This window comes from Calidris pugnax, unplaced genomic scaffold, assembly GCF_001431845.1.
Source record: "Calidris pugnax isolate Ruff unplaced genomic scaffold, ASM143184v1 scaffold431, whole genome shotgun sequence".
Classification (NCBI taxonomy): Eukaryota; Metazoa; Chordata; class Aves; order Charadriiformes; family Scolopacidae; genus Calidris; species Calidris pugnax.
The window spans coordinates 107,898-130,448 of record NW_015091459.1 but is presented as its reverse complement, the minus strand read 5'-3'; the positions used below and the strand labels follow the sequence as shown (position 1 = coordinate 130,448).

Sequence of the window (22,551 nt, the reverse complement as noted above, 5' to 3'; positions counted from 1 at the left end):
TAAGCATTTTACAAGCAATCCTTCATTTGCCATTAGGATTATTCCTCCAGACACGGGCCTGGGCCTCAAAGGACCACTTAGAAGAGACCTCCAAGAGCTACTGGTGCTGGGTGAGCCCCCGTGTCCTACAGGCCATGTCCCAGTTGCTCCAAGGGCTGATCCCAGACCTTCAGTAGAACCAGCCTTTGACCAACTGGGTTCCTAACACCGTCGCTTCGCTCCCGGAGCAGGTGCAGAGCCCGTCCCACCCCCCTGGAGTCCTCCCCCTTTCAGGAGGCTACAGCCCCCATTTCTATGATTTTTTAAGACTACAGCCAGGTTCCATGCACACACACACACACACACACAGCCTTATCGATGCCCCTTCATGTAAAACACCTCCCAGAGCGCAGGCTGCGTACCCTACTCTACCACCACACATTTATGGCTTCATTACAACTCAAAAGAGATAAAACAGACTCAAAATATTCCCCCCCCCCCCCCCCAGCAAAGGTGAGGCCCCGTGGCCCCACGGCGGGGGGCTGTGTAGTCATGCAGCAGTGACAGGAGACAGGTGGAGGGCAAAGAGAACTTAAAACACCGCAGACATCAGCCGCGTAAAAAGAAACCCACCTCCCCCCTGCCCTCAGCAAAGGGGGGGAACAGCTCCAGATTGATTTACATTCAGCTCAGGAAAAGAAAACTTTGGTTAAAACGTTACATGGATTTACAGTAAACATGGCTTTGCCCTTCTAAAAATGGAAAGACAAAAAAGAAAACCAACCAAACCAAACCACCAAGCAGAGATGTTCGGGGCTCTCTCGGCAGAGACACGGGGAAGGACGCAGCACGGACGGGCTCGGGGGCTGCAGGACGAGGGCCAAGGGATGTAGAGCCATGGGATGCAGAGGGGCTGGGCCGTTACCACCCAGCCCCCTTTATTTTAACAGGCCCCCAGGGATGGTTTTCCCCCCCCAGGGTGGCTTCAGTCTTCAGCAGGGAGCCCCCGCGCTACTGCCGGAGGGTGTTCGCTGTCGCGGGCGCATCCACGTCCGCGTAAAACTGAGCAATTTGGTCCTTGTACTTCTGCACCACCACCGGGCGCTTCAGCTTCATGGTGGGGCCTGGGGGGGGGAACACAGGAGGGGGTTTAGCGGGGACGTTTCCCCTTGGAGACACAAATCTGTGTCAGAGCAAAGCGAGGAAGAGCCGGAACAAATCAACATCATTCTAAATTTCTCTTTGAGGTTAATAGAATCATAGAATCATTCAGGTTGGAAGAGACCCTTGGGATCATCGAGTCCAACCATCTCCCCTACTCTACAAAGTCCTCCCCTACACCATGTCCCTCAGCACTGCATCTAAACGGCCCTTAAACACAGCCAGGGATGGGGACTCCACCCCCTCCCTGGGCAGCCTGTTCCAATGCCCGACCACTCTTTGGGTGAAAAATTCCTTCCTAATGTTCAATCTAACCCTCCCCTGTTGGAGCTTGAAGCCATTCCCTCTCGTTCTGTCACTAATTACCTGTGAGAAGAGACCAGCACCAACCTCTCTACAGTGTCCTTTCAAGTAGTTGTAGAGAGTGATGAGGTCTCCCCTCAGCCTCCTCTTCCTCACACTAAACAGCCCCAGCTCCTTCAGCCGCTCTTCATATGATTTGTCTTCCAGGCCCTTCACTAGTTTCGTTGCCCTCCTCTGCCCTCGCTCCAGCACCTCCAGATCTCTCTTGGATTGAGGTGCCCAAAACTGGACACAACACTCGAGGTGTGGCCTCACCAATGCTGAGCACAGGGGCATATCCTTCCCCTGTGGGCAGAAACAGCACGGCTCTCCTAGGATGGGCACCCCAGAACCAGGGGTGAGCCCTGCTCAGCTCAGCTGGGAAGAAATGGGGTTTTATCCCACCCTCCCCAAAGCCGTGGCACAGCAAACCCGCAGGGAGGGAGGGCCGGGGGTGGCTCCATCTATTGGGGATCTCGGTCGCGTTCTCCGTTCACCAGCCAAGGGAGGTGACCCCAAACGCCCCACTCACCGAGCTCCCCACCGAAGAGAGAGAAGTCCTTCTCCAGGAGGGCCCACTTCTGGACTCTCTGAGCGTTGGAGACGGCTCGCTCGTTGACGGCCGAGATGCCCTTCTGGATGGCGGCGTAGACGGCCTTGTCTTTGGTGCGGATGATTTCGGAGGCCGTGGTGGCCTTGCTGCCCAGCTTCTGGCAGAACTCAACGGCCTCCGGGGTCAGGTCATCCCCCGGCTCCCCCGTCTCTGTGTCCATGGTGCACTGCAGGACGAGTCACACCAGGGCATCTCCATATGGCTGGACACCTGATTGCCTTCCCGCTAACGAGCCTCACAGCCACAGGAAGCTGCTCTGCCTCCTTCCCCACCCCCCTGCCAATTCTCCAATTAATCAACTTAATTCCATTTGAATATGAGGAAGAACTTTTTCACGGTGAGGGTGACAGAGCCCTGGAACAGGCTGCCCAGGGAGGGTGTGGAGTCCCCTTCTCTGGAGATTTTCAAGCCCCGCCTGGATGCTCCTGAGTAACATGCTCTGACAAGCTCTGGGTGGTCCTGCTGCAGCAGGGGAGTTGGACTAGATGATCCCTATGGTCCCTTCCAACTCTAAAAATTCAGTGAAATTCAGTGAAACTGCTGCAATTTGCACACGCTTGATGCAAACCACCACTTGAAGTGAAAACTCATTAAGGCAAAACACAGATGAAACCCCCTCAGCTCTCCCCATACTCAAGAGACTTGTTGATACCAAAGAGCAAGCTGGGTACAGAGCTCATCTTCCAAATTTCTCCTAAACTACCCCAAATTGATCCCTTTTTTCACTGGACATTTCTTCCAATCCACAGCTTTATCCCCCTGCAAGTCACTGCTCATGGCACCTGACCAAGACCAGCAGCAGCTCCAGGGCCTGGCCCGGCCTTTCCTGCACAAGGGCCAGGACACTGGCAGTCAGTCTTGCTAATGAGCAATTATCACTGTCTGAAAAGCCACCAGCCTGTGGGGACTCTAGGGAGAGCTTGGGGCAGGCCACCACAGACACATGCACTGTGGAGTTTAAAACCAGGGTCTTAAAAAGGAATCACAGACTCCCAGACTAATTAAAACCAGGGTCTTAAAAAGGAATCACAGGCTCCCAGACTGATTTGAGTTGGAAGAGACCTTAAAGCCCCCCCAGTGCCACCCCCTGCCCTGGGCAGGGACACCTCCCACCACACCACGTTGCTCCAAGCCCCCTCCAACCTGCCCTTGAACCCCTCCAGGGATGGGGCAGCCACAGCTTCTCTGGCCAACCTGGGCCAGGCTCTCCCCACCCTCACACCAAACAAGTTCTTCCCCACAGCTCAGCTCCATCTCCCCTCTTGCAGGGTCCAACCCTTCCCCCTCCTCCTAGGGCTCCCCTCCCTCAGCCAGAGTCCCTCCCCAGCTTTCCTGTAGGCCCCTGAATCACTGACAGCTCCTCGCTGTCCAGGCTGCTCTGGGAGATACTAAAAATGGCTAAAGAAGAGCAGAAGGGTTTCCTTTATCAGTCTGACTTTTAGGTCTTTAATTCTCTTTCTCCCCTGTGAGGTGCAGAGAGAAACAGTTGCCCTTGACAGAGGAGCCTGGTCAAGTGTCAATGCTCATTCTTCCATAGGGTCACAGCTGCTGTTTGCAGCTCAGCTACATCAAGCCACGCTCCACTATGCCCCCCCCCCGTCTCTAGAAAACACTAAACTGTGTGAAAACTATCTTCCTCACTGGAATTAAACATTGGGGTGGATTCCTGCCCTGCTTTCCCTTACCTTTAGTGTTAGAAGCATGGCAAGGAACTTTGCTTTGTCTCCCACCAACATTGCGTTGCTGATGATGGGGACGGCATCTTTCACAGCGTCCTCGATGGGAACAGGAGGAACGTTCTCACCTCCCGCAGTGATGATGAGCTCTGGAAAACAGACAAATCTTCATTAATGCTCAGAGCTTTCCCCCCCAGCTTCCCTCATAATCTGAAATAACTTCCTAGACCCTGGTGGACACAAAGGAGCTGTGTCCCACCAGATGATTCAAGGATTGGAGCATCTCCCTTATGAGGAGAGACTGAGAGAGCTGGGACTCTTTAGTCTGGAGAAGAGAAGGCTGAGGGGAGACCTTATCAATGCCTACAAGTATCTCAAGGGAGGGTTGAAGGAGGAGGGAGCCAGACTCTTTTCAGTGGTTCCCAGTGAGAGGACGAGGGGCAACGGGCACAAGTTGGAACAGAAGAGGTTCCACTCAAATATGAGGAGAAACTTCTTCACGGTGAGGGTGACAGAGCCCTGGAACAGGCTGCCCAGGGAGGTCGTGGAGTCCCCTTCCTTGGAGATTTTCAAGACCCGCCTGGATGCTCCTGAGTAACATGCTCTGACAAGCTCTAGGCAATCCTGCTTCAGCAGGGGAGTTGGACTAGATGATCTCTATGGTCCCTTCCAACTCTAGAAATTCAGTGAAATTCAGTGAAATCTGGAGAAGACAACAAACCAGGACTCCGGGGGGGCTGGGAGAGGAGACCGGGGTGCACACAAACAGAGCTGCAAAAGCTGCTTTAATGCTCCGCAGAGGTTTGGGATTTGGGAACACAGGGTGCAGTGTGTGAGCACCTGGATACCCTGCCACCGTCACCTCAGACTCCCAGGGGCATTAGTTGGTACCCAAGCTTTTCAGAAACTGAAGTAAAACATTTTCTGAGGCAAAGGAGAGTTTTTGAAGTTCCACAGCGTGACACTGAGCAGAGCAGAACCTGCCCTCCTTGGCTGTCTTAGGGATTTCTTAAAGAAGCCCCTTTGTGTCACCATTTATCTGGTTTTGATGATTGAAGTCTTCCACGAGACTGGATTTGTTTGGGATTTGTTTGTCCCAAGCCCTGCCCTTGCTCCAAGCCATTTTCACAACAGCGTTAAGCTGCTGTTTTCTCTCTGAGGCTGAGCCAGCAGGGCTGGAACTGGAGGGACCCGACAGGTCCAGCACCAAAAAAATAAGTCAACAGAGCATTGACTACTGCTTCTGAAACCAGAGGATTTCTCCCTTGCTTTGCAAAACACACACATACAGTGGTTTCAGAGGTCACCTCCCTCCCCTCACAGGCTCAGGGGCAGCCAGAGTCACATTAAAGACTTCAGGAGTAGTATTAGAACGTTCCCCCCTGCATGCCATGGCAGGGTCTGAACACATCCTACCATGGCTCTGCCTAACCTCAAGGAAACAAAGCTCAGGGGATGCATCACCTTTAATTCTGCCCGTGATGTAGAGGAATCCATCCTTGTCATGCTTGCCCAGGTCCCCCGAATGCAGCCAGCCATCCTCATCGATGGCCTCCCTGGTCTTCTCCTCCATGTTCAGATAGCCCATGAAGATGTGCCTTCCCGAGAAGCAGATCTCCCCGTTGCCGTCGCTGTCAGGCTTGTCGATCAGCGTCCGGCAGCCTGTCATCTCCCTCCCACAGCTCAAAGGGAACAGAAACACAAAAAACAAACACAACTCAGCAGCCGGGCAGCAGAGTGAGATCCCAGCAGTCCCCCCTCCAGCTGAAGTGTCTGAACAAACCACAGCAGCTTTTTATTACAACCGCTTCAGCGAGGAACTTGTAAAAGGCATCTGTTTGTATAAGGGGAAGTAGAGAAAAGGCTGTTGCTGCAGAGAGATGGGTGCTCCCACACCTGGGGTTTTCCACCCATTGTCCTCAGACACCTGAGCTTTGAATGACAAGATTTATGTCCTTGGCACAAGCTCCTACTCGATGGTGGTATTTACTCTGCAGCCTGAACAAGCCATTCAGAGCAATGGCAGAGTCTTGCTGCCGTTACTAATTTCACATTAAAGCGAGCTCTAGGCTGGAGTTACCAATTCTTCCTTCTTCCTGTGAACCCTTTCCTTCCTCCTCAATTCCTGGAGAATCCCTGCCAAGTTAAATTTAAGTAGCACCGCTCTTGTCCCAAACTCATCTCTTCATCTGCAGCTTGTGCCCAAAGGAACTGGCTCCCCAGTCACTTTTTACCAGCAGCAAGTCTCATGATGAGCTGCAGGAGCAGGAATGAACGTGCTGGGTGCAGGAGAAACCTTAAAGCAATTCTTCCTCCCGGCTGACAGAGCTCTACCTCCTGAGAGATATTTACCTGCTAAGCTTGAAGGCGTGAGGGAGAGAGATTGTGTGAGGCCCCGAGCTCTCGCTCATGCCATACAGCTCCAGCACGGGAATGTTCAAGCTTAAAAAAAACTCCAGAGTCTCCCTGGTGATGGGAGCAGCCCCCGTGTAGCACTTGGTGCATCGGTCCAGCCCAATGGCCTTTCGCACCTTCTTGTAGACCAGGTGCCTGGCCAAGCGGAAATTCACGGGCACTTCAGAGTACCTACAGGAGAAGAATGGTTAGAAGAGCTCAGTCCTTTCATCTTCCTCCTATTTTGCTTTATTCAGTTTAAAAAAAATAAATTGCTCTTCCCCTCTAGCTCTTGCTGCTCACAGAATCACAGCATCACAGAATCTTCTAGGTTGAAAGGGACCTTAAAGATCATCTTGTCCAACCGTCAACCTCACTGACAAAAATAGACACCCACACAACAAACAAGGAGCATCATCACTAAACCATCCCTCCCAGCACCACATCAACCCAGCTTTTGAACACCTCCAGGGATGGGGCCTCAACCCCCTCCCTGGGCAGCCCATTCCAATGGCTGAGAACCCTTCCAGTGAAAAAATTTTTCCTAATGGAAAAATGGTCCAACTGCAACACTTGGCTTTTACCATCCATAAGTCTGGCCTGTTCCATAGGATATAATTCCAGATCCGACAGCAAAGTTCTCCTAATATTCATAATATCCCTCAAGAGTAGTTGGTAATTACCCATTCATCCGCTTGAGGTTTGTCTGCAGCCCTACTCCCTTGGCCCACGATGCCACTTTTCTTCTGAGCGCTGAGGATTTCGCTCCTACGGATTTCATTTTTTCTTCCATTTTCTCCCAGACGCGAGGAACTCCCAAGAAAGCAGTTGGCCTCACTTCCCGCAGGGTGTCCACCAAGGTGCCCTGAGCCAAGCAGAATTTATTACAGCTTTCAGAAGAGCTTCAATCCGGACTTCAGGTCAGCACTGGTCACTAGCTCAGGCCTAGGACTTGGCCATCAACTTTGAGGAATTTACACTAGCTCAGGCCTAGGACTTGGCCATCAGTTTTGAGGAACCGACAGCAAAGTTCTCCTAATATTCATAATATCCCTCAAGAGTAGTTGGTAATTACCCATTCATCCGCTTGAGGTTTGTCTGCAGCCCTACTCCCTTGGCCCACGATGCCACTTTTCTTCTGAGCGCTGAGGATTTCGCTCCTACGGATTTCATTTTTTCTTCCATTTTCTCCCAGACGCGAGGAACTCCCAAGAAAGCAGTTGGCCTCACTTCCCGCAGGGTGTCCACCAAGGTGCCCTGAGCCAAGCAGAATTTATTACAGCTTTCAGAAGAGCTTCAATCCGGACTTCAGGTCAGCACTGGTCACTAGCTCAGGCCTAGGACTTGGCCATCAGTTTTGAGGAATTTACACAGAATCACAGAATGATATGGGGTTGGAAGGGACCTCTGGAGATCATCTCCTCCAACCCCCTGCCAGAGCAGGGCCACCCAGAGCAGGTCCCACAGGAACGTGTCCAGGCGGGGGTTGAATGTCTCCAGAGAAGGAGACTCCACCACCTCCCCGGGCAGCCTCTGCCAGGGCTCTGCCACCCTCACAGCAAAGAAGGTCCTCCTCATTTTGAGATGGAATTTCTTACGGTCACGTTTGTGCCCATTTCCTCTTGTCCTGTCCTTGGGCACCACTGAAAAAAGACTGGCCCCATCCTCCTGACACCCTCCCTTTAAGTATTTATAGGCATTGATCAGATCCCCCCTCAGTCTTCTCTTCTAAAACGACCCAAGTCCCTCAGCCTTTCCTCATCAAAGAGATGTTCTATGCCTCTAACTTCTCATTTTCAAATGCAGTTTCACCAAGAAAAAGGAACCCCAGGAGCCTGCAAACGCCACAGCGGTTTCAAGAAGACACCAAGGGTCGTTCAGTGCCAACGCTGACACAGCAGCAGGAGAAGAATCATTCCCAGGGCAGGGATTTAGTGGTGGTGGCATTTTGCAATGTGGACAGAGTAAATACAAAGCTGTTGCTCAACCAGGTTATTGGGGTGGAGAAGTGGTGTCAGGTGAGACACCCAGAAGCTCCAGTTGTGAAGTGCTTGGTCAGCTCATCCCAGATGGCAACGCGGAGTCAAAAGGCAAAGGTCAGAGCAGCTGCACTCGTCAAACCAACTGACCCTTAAACAGGTTGCTGCATAAATACTCCGAGTTAGCACAGCTTTTGGGGTCAGGAGATCATAGAATCATAGAATCTTCTAGGTTGGAAGAGACCCCTGGGATCATCGAGTCCAACCATCTCCCCTACTCTACAAAGTCCTCCCCTACACCATGTCCCTCAGCACTGCATCTAAACGGCCCTTAAACACAGCCAGGGATGGGGACTCCCCCCCCTCCCTGGGCAGCCTGTTCCAATGCCCGACCACTCTTTGGGTGAAAAATTCCTTCCTAATGTTCAATCTAAACCTCCCCTGTTGGAGCTTGAAGCCGTTCCCTCTCGTTCTGTCACTAATTACCTGTGAGAAGAGACCAGCACCAACCTCTCTACAGTGTCCTTTCACGAAGTTGTAGAGAGTGATGAGGGCTCCCCTCAGCCTCCTCTTCCTCACACTAAACAGTCCCAGCTCCTTCAGCCGCTCCTCATACGATTTGTTTTCCAGCCCCCTCACCAGCTTCGTTGCCTCCTCTGCACTCGCTCCAGCACCTCCAGATCTCTCTTGGATTGAGGTGCCCAGAACTGGACACAACACTCCAGGTGTGGCCTCACCAGTGCTGAGCACAGGGGCACAATCCCCTCCCTACTTCTGCTGGTCACACTATTTTTGATACAAGCCAGAATGCCATTGGCTTTCTTGGCCACCTGATGACCAGCTACGTGTGTTTTCAAGCACCCACCCGGCTACAAGCAGGTGAAGGGGTGTAGAATTTTTATTTTCTTCTGTTTTTACCTTTAATGCGTCTGGCTGAGCAAAGAAAACCTGGGCACCGAATGCCATTGCCGACCAAATATCCGACATCTGAGCGGCGATGTGGCTGAGGGGCAGGTAACTGACCACCACCTCCTGCTTCTCCTTGGCATCTGTCAGCATGATGAACCTCCCGGCCGCCCCCGCCGTCCACGTCAGCTGGAACGAGACCCCGCGGCGGCGTTAAGCGACACACAGCTCACAACAACGGTTTAAGGTCATGATCTTAACATCAGGGGTGTTCTTCAGGCTTTGTCTTCCCTCAGCACCCACCTGAAGTTAGAGGCATAAAGGTACTCACGTTGTCGTGACTGAGCATCACTCCCTTGGGCTGCCCCGTTGTCCCCGAGGTGTATATTAGGGTACAGCACTGGTTGGGTTTCTGAGAGGCAATGATTTCGTGGAGCTGAGCATCTGGAACATCTTTGCCAAGGTCCCGGAACTCACTCCACTGTGTATAGAAGAGAAGAGCTCCATCACTTTGTGGGTTGTGATTCCCATGCAAAATTAAACCCTTTACTACATGTAGATTCATAGAATGATTTGGGTTGGAAGGGACCTTAAAGATCATCCAGTTCCAACCCTCCTGCCCTGGGCAACCTTCCACCAGAGCATCCAGTTCCAACCCAGAGCTCTTAAAGATCATTCAGTTCCAACTGATTCCTTAAAGATCATCCAGTTCCAACCCAGAGCCCAGTCCAACCTGGCCTCATGAAGAGAAGGAAGCTGTTTCCTACGTCCAAACCTCTGGGAGAGGTTGTCAATATGCAGTGTCAGCCCCACACTGTGTTCTGGTTGCCACAAGAGGCATGGGGAGAAGTAGAAAAAGAGAGGGGCCCACACTGAGGGAGCTTATTAGCTCTGCAGCAATCCCAGTACACACTGGGTGTAACTGGAGTCACTGTGGGACCTGAGGCTGACTCGCAGAGCTCAGCAGGGTAACAAACACCCCCCATTCCCCCCCTTACAACACAGATTATCCAGGTTTGGGCAACAGCAGACATCCACGGCTTCAGTGGAAGCAACCCCACTGAAATCAACACAAGCTCACATGGGGACAGCCCTGGGGAGGTGACAGTCACTTGCAAGCCACCAGCTGAGCACCACCCTTGGTCACAGGCCATTCCCATGCCCAGTACTTACAGAGTACAGATTTGGCCTCTTCTCTTTCAGCTCTTCCCCATACTGGATAATAGCTTTCAGATGAGGTAGTTTTTGCTGAATCTGGGTTAAGAAAGGAGATTCATCAGAAGGAGCAAACCCTGCTTCTCCCTTTCAGGCCTCAGTAACCACTTAATGTGCTGCTGCTGGCCATTGTAAGGAAAGCAAAGAGAATCTCATCTGTGATACTGAAAGGAGGACACAGAGAGAGAACTTTCTCACTAGAGACAGCAATCATTCAGACTGGGATTCTGCCTGATGACTCTGGGGATGATCAATTGTTCCTTTTGGCTTCTCATGTTTTATGCTCCAGGCTTTGCTGAGCTGTGGAACCAGCGTTTAACCTGCTCTTAACCTCTCATGAGATTTAGCATGAGGGACTGCTCACCTGGCCTCAACAGGGAACACACCAAGTATCACAGAATTGCAGAGTGGTTTGGGTGGGAAGGGAGCTTAAAGCCCCCCCAGTGCCACCCCCTGCCCTGGGCAGGGACACCTCCCACCACACCACGTTGCTCCAAGCCCCCTCCAACCTGCCCTTGAACCCCTCCAGGGATGGGGCAGCCACAGCTTCTCTGGCCAACCTGGGCCAGGCTCTCACCACCCTCCCACCAAACAAGTTCTTCCCCACAGCTCAGCTCCATCTCCCCTCTTGCAGGGTCAAACCCTTCCCCCTCGTCCTACCCTAGCAGGCTCCATCAGCTCACCTCTGCTTTCAGATCCAGCATTTACCCCCCCATGTCTGTCAAGAGGACGCTGGAGCCCCCACCATTTCAAAAGTGTCTTTTACCTCTAAGATTTTCTGCAGCTGTTTATGGTTTTCCACAACCACCACGTTGGCACTACAGTTCTCTGCTACATAATGACAGGCCTCAGGAGAGTTCGTAGTGTAGATACCGACAGCAAATCCGCTGCAAAAGGAAAGGAAAACCAAAACAAAATGGAAAAGCAAGACAGAGAATTAGAGGATAAGCCGAGCTGCTGGCAGAAGTCCAACCACCGCAAACTTTAACAGAGGAAAAACTTTAGGAAGAATATCCCATAAAACAACAACAAAAAGTGGAGAGCTTAATTCCAAGAGCAAAGGCTCTGTTTTGGGGCATGGGAAATGTCAGAATGGTGTAAAGAGCCAAAACATCTCAGGTGAAAGGGGGCTATCAAAAGCCAGTGCTCTGATTCTCACAACAAAAAGTGGAGAGCTTAATTCCAAGAGCAAAGGCTCTGTTTTGGGGCATGGGAAATGTCAGAATGGTGTAAAGAGCCAAAACATCTCAGGTGAAAGGGGGCTATCAAAAGCCAGTGCTCTGAGTCTCTGACTTTTCTTATCATATTTTTAATCACACTGTAATTAAGCCTTGATTCTCTGACTTTTCTTATCATATTTTTAATCACAGCCCTTGCTTTTGGATTAACCTACTGTTCATCTTATTTTGAGAGAAGCCCCTGGCTAAAAAAGAAATAATATATATTTCGTCTCATTAATTCATAATGAATTAAAGATAGAGTTTCTGTTCTAGCTATCTTAATTAAATTCAAATATAAGCAGTTGGTTTTGGTTTTGTTTTTTTGTGGGTAGTTTTGTTGGTTTTTTTCTAAATAAAAATCTGCTTCTCACACGAATACTGAGATTACTACCCAACTGCTGAAGCAAAATGCCTGTCAAGAGACACCACTTGTTCTTACCCCGCGAGGATGGCTCCAATGTCAGCAATAAACCACTCTGCAGAATTAAATCCCAAGATGCAGACTCCATGGAAACGCTCCAGCCCCAGCTGTAAACAAGAGATGAGATTACAGCAATCTTGGTTTTTTTTCCTTTGAAGAACGCTTAGAGTTAATGTACAGATCTCTGCTGCCAGCACAAAGTCAAGGGAAAAGTTCACACTATTATAGACAGTAATTCATTTTGAAAAAATTCCCAAGGCCAGTGGAAGCAGCGAAGTTTTCGATCAGACACTGTCCCACTATAGCAGTAAGTGGGGAAAAAAAGGATGTGCTGAGGTCTGTGCTGGGTGTGAGGAGCTCACGGACACTCATGGTGCTGTAAAACTGTGGGTTTACAATCCAGGTGGTCACCTGTTCCATTTGGGTTGGGAATGAGAAAGCAGGAGGTTAAGGTAGACAATACCTACTGAGACATTTAGTCATAGAATGGTTCTGTTTGGAAGGGACCTCAAAGGCCACCCAGTGCCACCCCCTGCCCTGGGCAGGGACACCTCTCACCAGACCAGGTTGCTCCAAGCCTCCTCCAACCTGGCCTTGAATCCTGACAGGGAACCACTGGAAAGAGTCCAGCACAGGGCAACAAAGGTGATTAAGGGATTGGAGCATCTCCCTGATGAGGAAAGGCTGAGAGAGCTGGGACTCTTGAGCCTGGAGAAGAGAAGGCTGAGGGGAGACCTTATTAATGTTGACAAGTATCTAAATGGTGGTTTGAGGGAAGATGGAGCCAGACTCTTCAGTGGTTCCCAGTGACAGGACGAGGGGCAACGGGCACAAGCTGGAACATAAGAGGTTCCACTCAAATATGAGGAGAAACTTCTTCATGGTGAGGGTGACAGAGCCCTGGAACAGGCTGCCCAGGGAGGGTGTGGAGTCCCCTTCTCTGGATATCTTCAAGGATGCAGTCCTGAGTGATGTGCTCTGGGCAACCCTGCTTTGGCAGGGGAGCTGGACTAGATGATCTCTAGAAGGTCCCCTCCAACTCCAACAACTCTGTGACTCTGGGCAACCTGGGCCAGGGTCTCACCACCCTCACACCAAACAAGTTCTTCCCCAGATCTCATCTCAATCTCCCCTCTTTCAGTATCAAACCCTTCCCCCTCATCCTATCAGTGCTTTCCTAGCACTTTGCTATGGAAGCCCAGCTTAGGTACGTCAGACATCAATAATGACAACAGCAACAAGCTCCAGTGACAGTTAGAGGCTTTGCTATGAAATTCCAGCTGTTAAAGTCCCAGGTTTTAAATCTCTTCTCAGCCAGTTTTGTCCCAGGAGCAGAAGTTTGTACACGGGAGGATCCCACCGTGGGAGTGCAGAGAGAGAGGCCTTGACTTCCAGAAATAAGACTTCATATTGTAACAGTGAGTATATGAAGCGTTTGTTTCTCTCTCTGAGTGTCTTAATTCAGTCCAGGCAAAAGGCTCAGCCAGTTTGGACATTTAAACTGGATTGATAAGCGTCCCTTTGAGTTTTTTCACAGAAAGATTAAAATTTATATGCCTCATGGCCAGCTCTGCCATGTACATCAAACACCTCGCTTTCAGAAAATGTTACCCTACTTTTTGGTGGGTTTTTTTTTTTTTTTCAGTTGCATGGGGAAGTAACTTGTGAGAAATCCAAACAAAATCACTGTGGTTGTTCCCAAGCTGCACGTGGCACGTTCAGGTATGTCCCATCAGTTTAAGACTCATCCACACTCAGAGAATTTGCAGCTTTTAGACACAGTTGGCTACAGCCATTTCAGCAGTTAAACTGAACGCCAACGCGGAGAATCCAACAAAAACTTACCTTCAGGAAGCTTTTTGCTGCTTTCCAGCACTCCTCATAGTACATCTTGTACGTTAGTTTTATCCAGTGGCCGTTCTTTTTGGATGCCAGGGCATAATAATCTCCATATTTACTGACAGCTTCCCTGAACAGTTCATGAACTGTCTTGGGCACCTCGCTGCCTGGACCCTGCTCCTCCATCCTCAGCCTGACCTCCCCATCCCGGCGCGTGGTCCAGACGCTGGAGGCAGAAGGCGAAGAGGTTCCTTCGAAAGAAAAGTGTTCAATGTTTAGAAATCTGCCATAACATAAATATAAACTCAAGTATCAAACATACTCGAGCAAATGCTGTTATACCCCCCCACCCCGCTTTTATTGACCTTTTGTTGTTGGTAAGTTTGCCAGGTGACTCCCCGTAATTAAACCAGGGCAAGTGTAGGGTCCTGCACCTGGGGAGCAGCACCCCAAACCAGCACAGGTTGGGGGTGACCTCCTGGAGAGCAGCTCTGAGGAGAAAGACCTGGGAGTCCTGGTGGACAACAGGATGCCCAGGAGCCAGCAATGGGCCCTTGGGGCCAAGAAGGCCAATGGCATCCTGGGGGGCATCAGGAAGAGTGTGAGCAGCAGGTGGAGGGAGGTCATCCTGCCCCTCTGCTCTGCCCTGGGGAGGCCCCAGCTGGAGCACTGGGTCCAGTTCTGGGCTCCCCAGTTCCAGAAGGACAGGGAACTGCTGGAGAGGGGACAGCAGAGGGCTACAAAGATGATGAGGGGCCTGGAGCAGCTCTCTGCTGAGGAGAGGCTGAGGGACTTGGGTCTTTTCTGTCTGCAGAAGAGAAGGCTGAGGGGGGATCTGATCAATGCCTATAAATATTTAAAGGGTGGGTGTCAGGAGGATGGGGCCAGTCTTTTTTCAGTGGTGCCCAGGGACAGGACAAGAGGAAATGGGCACAAACTTGACCATAAGAAATTCCATCTAAACATGAGGAGGAACTTCCTTCCTTGTGAGGGTGGCAGAGCCCTGGCAGAGGCTGCCCAGGGAGGTGGTGGAGTCTCCTTCTCTGGAGACATTCAAACCCGCCTGGACATGTTCCTGTGCAACCTGCTCTGGGTGACCCTGCTCTGGCAGGGGGTTGCAGGAGATGATCTCCAGAGATCCCTTCCAACCCCATGTGATTCTGTAATAGATGATGCTTCTAAAGCACTTTAAAAATTTTGCTAAGAATTTCCCATTTCCATCCCCTCTAACCTGCTCTCCTGCCCTAAAGCTCTTCTACCGGCAGCTTCCTGCAACATACACCCTGTTTTGTTTTGGTTTGTTATCTTTTAAGGAGGAATGTAAGCAGTCCTTTATTACCTGGCAGACAAGGCCTTGGCAGTGCCACTACCTATTTTGCTCCTCAAAGCACCCCTGTGCTTTAAAGTCAAACTTCAAGAAGCTTCTGGATAGACCATTCTGCAATTTGAGTTTCTTCTCCCATTGTTATGGTTTGATAAATTCCTCTCATTTCAATAATTAAAAATAAAAATGAAAATAATAATTTTATGCAAACCACAGTAACTAAAAAACCCTTCTGCTTACCTTTGAAACCCAGAGTGTCTGTCCGATGTCCATCTCCCTTCCTGTCTTCAGCTGGCTCAGGGCTGCGGGCCTCAGCTCTGCAAGACAAAGGCCATTAGTCCCAGACAGGCTTTAGCACATGGGCTGAAGAACAGTCCAGGCGTGCTTACTCCATCCCTTAATTATATTAGTCCTTGGATGTCATCAAAGATTAGTGGTTCCTGACATTCTGCAGGTGACTTTATTAACTTTACCAGCCTGCATGGCCATGGCAACCAGGCAAGTCCCTCTTGGTGAGTGGGCAACTTTGCCTGCACTGCCTTTAAACACGTGTGTTGTCCTGATTGTAACTATCATTTCAGATGAACCACAGAAGGATCCATAAACATCCAGAAAACAGCAATAATTTAATATCAGAGGTCAGCTCTTGGTGCCTGGAACAAAGAGTCTGGAGTGGGAAGAAGGAGCAGGGCAGGACGGAACACAGGCACCTGGCTTTTATCCCTTCTCCACAATAAGGGAGTCCAATGAAGGGAGGCCCCCGCCAAGGAGGACATCATCAACCCCCCCTCATCACCCAGGTGGGAACCCCCAGGGGCCAGGCCAGCTGGAGAGCAGGAAATGGATTTAACAGGAAATCTTGTTCTTCGGTATTCTGAATAAAGTCAGTGCATCGGGCTCCCACCAGATGTTTGGCAGGAAATGGGAACAGGCCTGTCCCCCATCTCCTTCAGCCCCACCCCTCACCAGGAGCTTCTCCTGCAGCACCAGCTGAAAGTCATAGAATCACAGACTGGTTTGGGTTGGAAGGGAGCTTAAAGCCCACCCAGTGCCACCCCCTGCCCTGGGCAGGGACACCTCCCACCACACCACGTTGCTCCAAGCCCCCTCCAACCTGCCCTTGAACCCCTCCAGGGATGGGGCAGCCACAGCTTCTCTGGCCAACCTGGGCCAGGCTCTCACCACCCTCCCACCAAACAAGTTCTTCCCCACAGCTCAGCTCCATCTCCCCTCTTGCAGGGTCAAACCCTTCCCCCTCCTCCTAGGGCTCCCCTCCCTCATCCAGTGTCCCTCCCAGGCTTTCCTGGAGCCCCTTGAGGGATTGGAAGGGGCTTGAAGGTCTCCCCAGAGCCTTCTCCCCCCCAGGCTGAACCCCCCCAACTCTCTCAGCCTGGCATCACAGCAGAGGGACCACAGTCCTTGCAGCATCTCAATGGCCTCCTCTGGACCTGTTCCAACAGGTCCATGTCTTTCCTGTGCCTTGTTGCTTTCCACTTTGCAAGATCTGGTGAAACACTACCTGCCCACGCTTGTAGAAGAGGGTTCTTTCTCCATCCCCTTCCAAGCGAGAGTCTCACAGCCGTACGTGATGAGGATACGGAATAACTCAATGTCCAACTTCAGACCCCAAGTTGGAAGCCAGACCCTGTGGGATTGGGTATTTACATCCCCGGGCTGTGCTCTCTAGAAGGACATCCCACCCTCCAACCTACAGGCAGGTGAGACTCACTCCCCTGCCCTGGGCCATACCCCACTGGTACCATCAGCATAGCACTGAGGTCCAAGGTTTAGTTGACCTCAGAGAGCCCAATGTCCCTCTTGCCTTGATGAAGACCCCTTCTGGGGTGCTTTCCTCTCGGCCATCACCAAGGCATTGGTTTCTTCATGCCACCACCAGGTGTTGACTCTCCTCCATGTCTGGTGCCAGGTTGCCCTCCAGCACCAGCTCCTGGGTCTTCTAGAAGGGCTGCACATCCCTGACATCACAACAGCCCCAACCCTGTGCAGGAGCAACTTTGGAGCAAAAAGAAATCTCCTGACATCCCTGCCTGTCACCAGCAGACCCCACCTGCAGGCAGGGGGTCCCAGTCCAACCCAGAAGAGTTCCCCCCAAGCCCCACATCCTCTTCCCCTTCTACTAGACCCACAAGAAGCCAAGGCAACACACGGCACTGCCCGAGTTTCAGCACAAAGGGTAAAGCATTTCCCTCTGTTTTACATTTCCTCTGAATTTCTAGGGAATAGTCAATCATTATTGCTTTGGGCACGTGATAAGATTTAAGACCCAAAAAGCAGAACTGCTTCTCCCACCCACTCCGAAAGCCAGAAACCAGAGGGAAGTAAATCAATTTTTTTTCTCTCTCTTTATTTCCCCTAAAGGGATTACGAGACGTTCCGTACTATGCGTTTCCTCCTCATTATTGAGAGCATTTTTCAGCACAAATTAATCCTTGGTTGCAATAGTTCCGCACCATTTCTCCACCAGCTTTTATGATCAAAGCATGCAAATGACCCAGTAATATCAGCAAAAAAAGCCCCAGCTGTTCCCCTCCCAGTGACTCACATCGTCTTCTCCCCCCTTACAACATGTAATGCAAATGCAGCCTGAAAAAAAAAAATTAAGTAGAGTTTTTTGTCAGCTATCTCATTACACCTGGCACCCTTAACTATTAATCTGCTCTTCAGTAAGAGGCTGCTCAGATCTACAGACAGGAGTCTGATAAAAATCAGCACAGAAATTCTCCTTGCCAGAGACACGCCTCTGCTGCCAGGACACCAACGCAGGACCTGCTCGGTATTCGAAGTATTCCATCAGTGACCTTCCAATTAAATAGGTTAACAATTACTCAAAGTTCCTTTATAAAAGGTGATCTTTCTGTCTATGCAGAATATCCTGCCATTCCCGTGCTTTAAGTTCATATTAAACGCAGACCGCCCTGTGCTCTGCGTGGTGGGCAGGTACAGCAGATTTAATTCTCTTCCTCTTCTTTCAAGGAGAGGATTTGTAGATTTACAGGATTGGAGATTCAGCTTTTGGATTTTGGAAGCAGTAAAAAAAAAAAATGTTTGAAATATCTTCCAAAAAAATAAATATCTTAATTAATCTAAGTAAGCATGATAGATACAAATTATATCCCATGTATACAGGTCACCATAGAGAAAATAAACATTTCAATAGCACAAACCTAGTTGGAGAGTTGAGCCGCACATCGTCCAGCGACACCTCGCAGTCCCCTGCAGGATCCAAGCCACAATAAGCCACAGGGACCGGTTCTGCCGGTGCCACCCGTGCCTCTGACTCACACAGCATCGTCCCTGTGAAAACAGGTTTGGAAAAAAAAAAAAAAAAATCAAAATACAACCCAAACACACTAGAACCCAGGTTCCCCTGCAGCAGGTATCCGACCAAGCCAGCGCCGGGGCAGGCAGGGCTGGAGGCTGCTGGTTTTGCATGAAATACGGTAAATTCTCACAGCGGACGTGGCATCTCATCACCCCATTCATTTGAAAAACCCCATCGGGGGTGGGTGATACATCCACATCCGATACCTCCATCCGAAAAGCAGCGTGACATTCACAGCTTTGACAGAGCACAAATTTAAATTTTACTCTCCCTTTGCCCCACAACGTCCCCACTGAGCTCCCAGACCCCCCCAGCCCATCCCTGCAGGGCTCCGGGTCCAGCCGTACCCCGCATCGCCTTTGTCCAGCCGCTCCGCACCGGCGCCGAGGAGGAGGAAGAGAAGGAGGAGGATGATGTGTAATATCCTTTATTTTTAAACTAGCGCCCAGGAGGCAGATCTGGAGCATCTTATGTCATGTGCTGCCTGCCTCGCAATTGGAAGCGGCTCCTCACCCCACACCGCAGCCTCTTAAGGAAGCTCCGGCCCCGTGCCTGCCCTGCACCCCACCGGGGGTTTGGGGTCCCCCTCAGGGAGGGTCACCCCAGAGATTTAAACCTGGTCCCAGAAAAACTCAGTGCTTTCAGCAGCCGTTGTGTTTTCAGCGGCTCCTACAGTGCTCCCAGCACTTTTTTCGTGCGGGGATTTCATCACCTCCACGAAGCGTTTCCTACCCCTGAGAGCAACCTCAGCTTTATTTAAGGTTTACGTTCATCACAAGCCTTTGATGCTTCTGACTCCACAGGGCAAGTTTTAATTGTTCCAGGAAATTTCTAACTGATTGGGGAATGAACCTCATTACCTTTCATCTTTTTTTTTTTTTTTAAAAAAAAGCGGATTTTAGCATCCTGTTTTGGAGCTGCATTAGAGAGGAGCTGTTTAAAGTGAGACACATGAAGAGCGTGGTCGTCTGAACGACAGGAGGAAAAGGGAAGAGCCCTTTAATCTGGTGAATCCATCCCAGCTCCCTCTTCGAGGGGTGGGCAGAGCAGCCACAGCCCTGCCACCAGCCCCGGAGAGCACACGTGTGTGTGTGTGTGTGTGTGTGTGTGTGTGTGTGTGTGTGTCACCCCCCTCCAGCCACGCAAGGAGACGTCACTGCTCACGCCACACTCGGCTCCAATTCACAGCGTGAAAAAATAGTCAAACTCACACACAGCTGAGAAAGGGATGTTCCCAAAAATGCCAGCCCTGAGATAACTGGCAGACACCTCCCAATGCCCCATTCTCAGCTAAAAGAGTGGTTTACTCTTTTTTTTTTTAATAAGACAGCTATTAGGAAAGGGGCATTATCTCCACAGAGCAGCCCAGCACTAGGAGCTGCCACCCAGACCCATGAAACCTGGGTTCAGTCCCCTCCCCAGCCTGGTGGGACCCAAATCCACATGTGGAGGGACTCACTGGTTCCCAGACAGCACGGTGCCTGCTGGAGGTGCCACCAACACCTTCTCTTGCTCAAGGAGAGACCCAGGCATGAGGTGAGGAGGAACGTACCGTAGGAGCTGTCCCCTTTCGCAATGCTGTCCCCATATTCCTTCCCAGCGCCCCACAACAAGGGGTTCAAGGCTCTGCACCAACCCTGAAGGAAGCTTTTCCCTCTGCACTAATTACAGCCTTTCTCTTGCCATCAGCTCTTTAATGGAGCAGGAAAGTTTCAAGCGAAAGGGTGGAGGTGTCCTCACACCACCAATCCTGCAGCACGGCCCAGCAAGCTCTTAGGTGGAGGAGGTTGGTTGGAAACATGTTGGGCAAAGAAAGGTCCAAGTTTCATCTCCCAGACACTCAAGAATCATAGAATGATTCAGGTTGGAAGGGAGCTTAAAGCCCACCCAATTCCACCCCCTGCCCTGGGCAGGGACACCTCCCACCACACCACGTTGCTCCAAGCCCCCTCCAACCTGCCCTTGAACCCCTCCAGGGATGGGGCAGCCACAGCTTCTCTGGCCAACCTGGGCCAGGCTCTCACCACCCTCCCACCAAACAAGTTCTTCCCCACATCTCAGCTCCATCTCCCCTCTTGCAGGGTCCAACCCTTCCCCCTCCTCCTAGGGCTCCCCTCCCTCGTCCAGAGTCTCTCCCCAGCTTTCCTGGAGCCCCTTGAGGGACTGGAAGGGGCTCCAAGGTCTCCCCGGAACCTTCTCTTCTCCAGGCTGAACCCCCCCAACTACAATTTAGGATGGAAACAAAGATGTGAGGACATATATATACACTCTGAGGAGCTCTGCTAAGCACTGCTGCCAGCCCCCTCAGGCTCTGGTGCCCACAGTTCTGCTCCACAAGCCCATGGAAAGGCCCCACGTGTCACCAGAGTTCACTCAACACCAGCAGGAACTCACTGGGGTCCTGAGCAGGATCACGAATGATCGATCCTCCCCTGCCACACACCGTTTCCAGAAGAGTTAACACACCACGATGCACCATGGGTGATGAGGAACACACACCTAAAGAGCCTGCTGAAGGAAAACCTTCCTTTTAAGGAAGCCCATGTGGCAACCCGAGTCATTTGAATACAAAGCGCCTTCTGCTCTGAGGGAGCACTGGGAGAACTGGAAATTGGAGAGGGATTTCATAGCAACCACCACAAAGCTCAACGGACAACACAGACCAGGAGTCTGATAACAGGCAAACTCGTGACGGTGAACGGGAGTGAAGGTTCCTTTATAACAGGCTCCAAAGGTGCCTTTACTCCAAAACACACACCAGAGCCCCAAAAACACCAACTGAAATTCAAATTACTGCAGGCGTTTATCAGCCGCCCCAACCTTTCCAGTATAGCCCAGTTTGTTTCCTGTTCCTGGTTTGGGTGGGGTATTTTTCCCCACTTTTTACTGGTAAAGTCACTACAGATCAGCCTTAGGAGATCTCTGCGTTATCTCCCTGCCTTTCCACCAAAACTGAAACTTGGCCTTTTTATTCCTTTTGTTTTCCTTAAAGATTTATGAGGCAAGGAAACAGAAGCCGAGGAACCCGCTCTTTCCTCTTTGAGAGAAATTCCATTTTTAAAAGGGCAGCCGCAAAAAAAAAAAACTTCCTTTGCACAACACACATGTTTCCTCCCCCCGCGCTGGGAAACCACCCGGTGCCTTCCCGACACCGGAGCGGGGAGGACGGGAGGAAAAATGACCCCCCAACCCCCTTCAGAGGGTGACCCCACGCCGAGGAGCCAGAGCACGTGCTGTCCCAGATGTCGGGGTCCGTCATGGCGCTGAGCCCGGGCTGAGCCAAGCCGAGCTTGCCCACAAGCCAGCTCGTTCTAAACTCACCGTCCTAAATTCTCTTCTCTGGGAGAGCAGGATATTTTGGGTGAATTCCACAAGCGGCGTGACTCACCCCAAGCCTCGGCTCTAATTCCCTCTTTCTGGTGGCTGGGGGGCACCACGGCACCGCTGGGTGGGACAGCCCCACGGGCAGGGGGTGTCCTTGGGGGGGGGATATGCTCCCAGAGACACCCCACCCCTTGATCTCCCACCTTCACCTGTCCCACCAGAGCATCCCTCGGCGCTGGGGTCACCCCATGGCACCCCACTGGGGGGTACAGCCTTCTCCTCATGTTCTCCTCAGCACTGCCCCCCAAAAGGCCCCAAACATACTGGAGGGGGGAAAAGGGGGGTGTGGGGGTGTGCGTGTGACTTATTTAACTAAAGCCTCCAAATTTTGGGGCTCCCCCGGGTGTACGGGGCCCAGGCCTTCCCCTCACACCCCCCTCAGCGCTGCCCCTGACAGGCCCCAAACACACCCGGGTGAGGGTGATGGTGGGAGGGGGTGACTTATTTAACCAAAACCTCCAATTCTGGGGCTCCCCCGGGTGTACGGGGCCCAGGCCTTCCCCTCACACCCCCCTCAGCGCTGCCCCTGACAGGCCCCAAACACACCCGGGTGAGGGTGATGGTGGGAGGGGGTGACTTATTTAACCAAAACCTCCAATTCTGGGGCTCCCCCGGGGGTACAGGGCCCAGGCCTTCCCCTCACACCCCCCTCAGCGCTGCCCCTGACAGGCCCCAAACGCACCCGGGTGGGGGTGCTGGTGGGAGGGGGTGACTTATTTAACCAAAACCTCCAAGTTTTGGGGCTCCCCCGCCCG

The 22,551-nt window shown here is 51.5% G+C and overlaps 1 protein-coding gene across 2 annotated transcripts; it reads right to left on the bottom strand.

Annotated features, from left to right (window-relative positions):
• Window positions 1-141: 141 nt before the first annotated feature.
• On the bottom strand, window positions 142-18,878 carry ACSBG2 (acyl-CoA synthetase bubblegum family member 2). Of its 2 annotated transcripts, none has more exons than XM_014961639.1 (15): window positions 18,760-18,878; window positions 18,255-18,384; window positions 15,310-15,386; window positions 13,752-13,996; window positions 11,925-12,013; window positions 11,032-11,152; window positions 10,224-10,304; window positions 9,382-9,531; window positions 9,063-9,239; window positions 7,241-7,422; window positions 6,124-6,357; window positions 5,236-5,453; window positions 3,781-3,920; window positions 2,015-2,261; window positions 142-1,103 (listed from the first exon to the last, which is right to left on the bottom strand). In XM_014961639.1, exons 1-15 carry the CDS (start codon window positions 18,764-18,766, stop codon window positions 991-993), a joined length of 2,211 nt encoding a protein of 736 aa, XP_014817125.1. In that variant the 5' UTR covers window positions 18,767-18,878; the 3' UTR covers window positions 142-990. The 2 variants fall into 2 exon arrangements, with proteins under 2 accessions (XP_014817125.1, XP_014817124.1); XM_014961638.1 differs by lacking the exon at window positions 18,760-18,878 and adding an exon at window positions 18,543-18,576.
• Window positions 18,879-22,551: the final 3,673 nt, after the last annotated feature.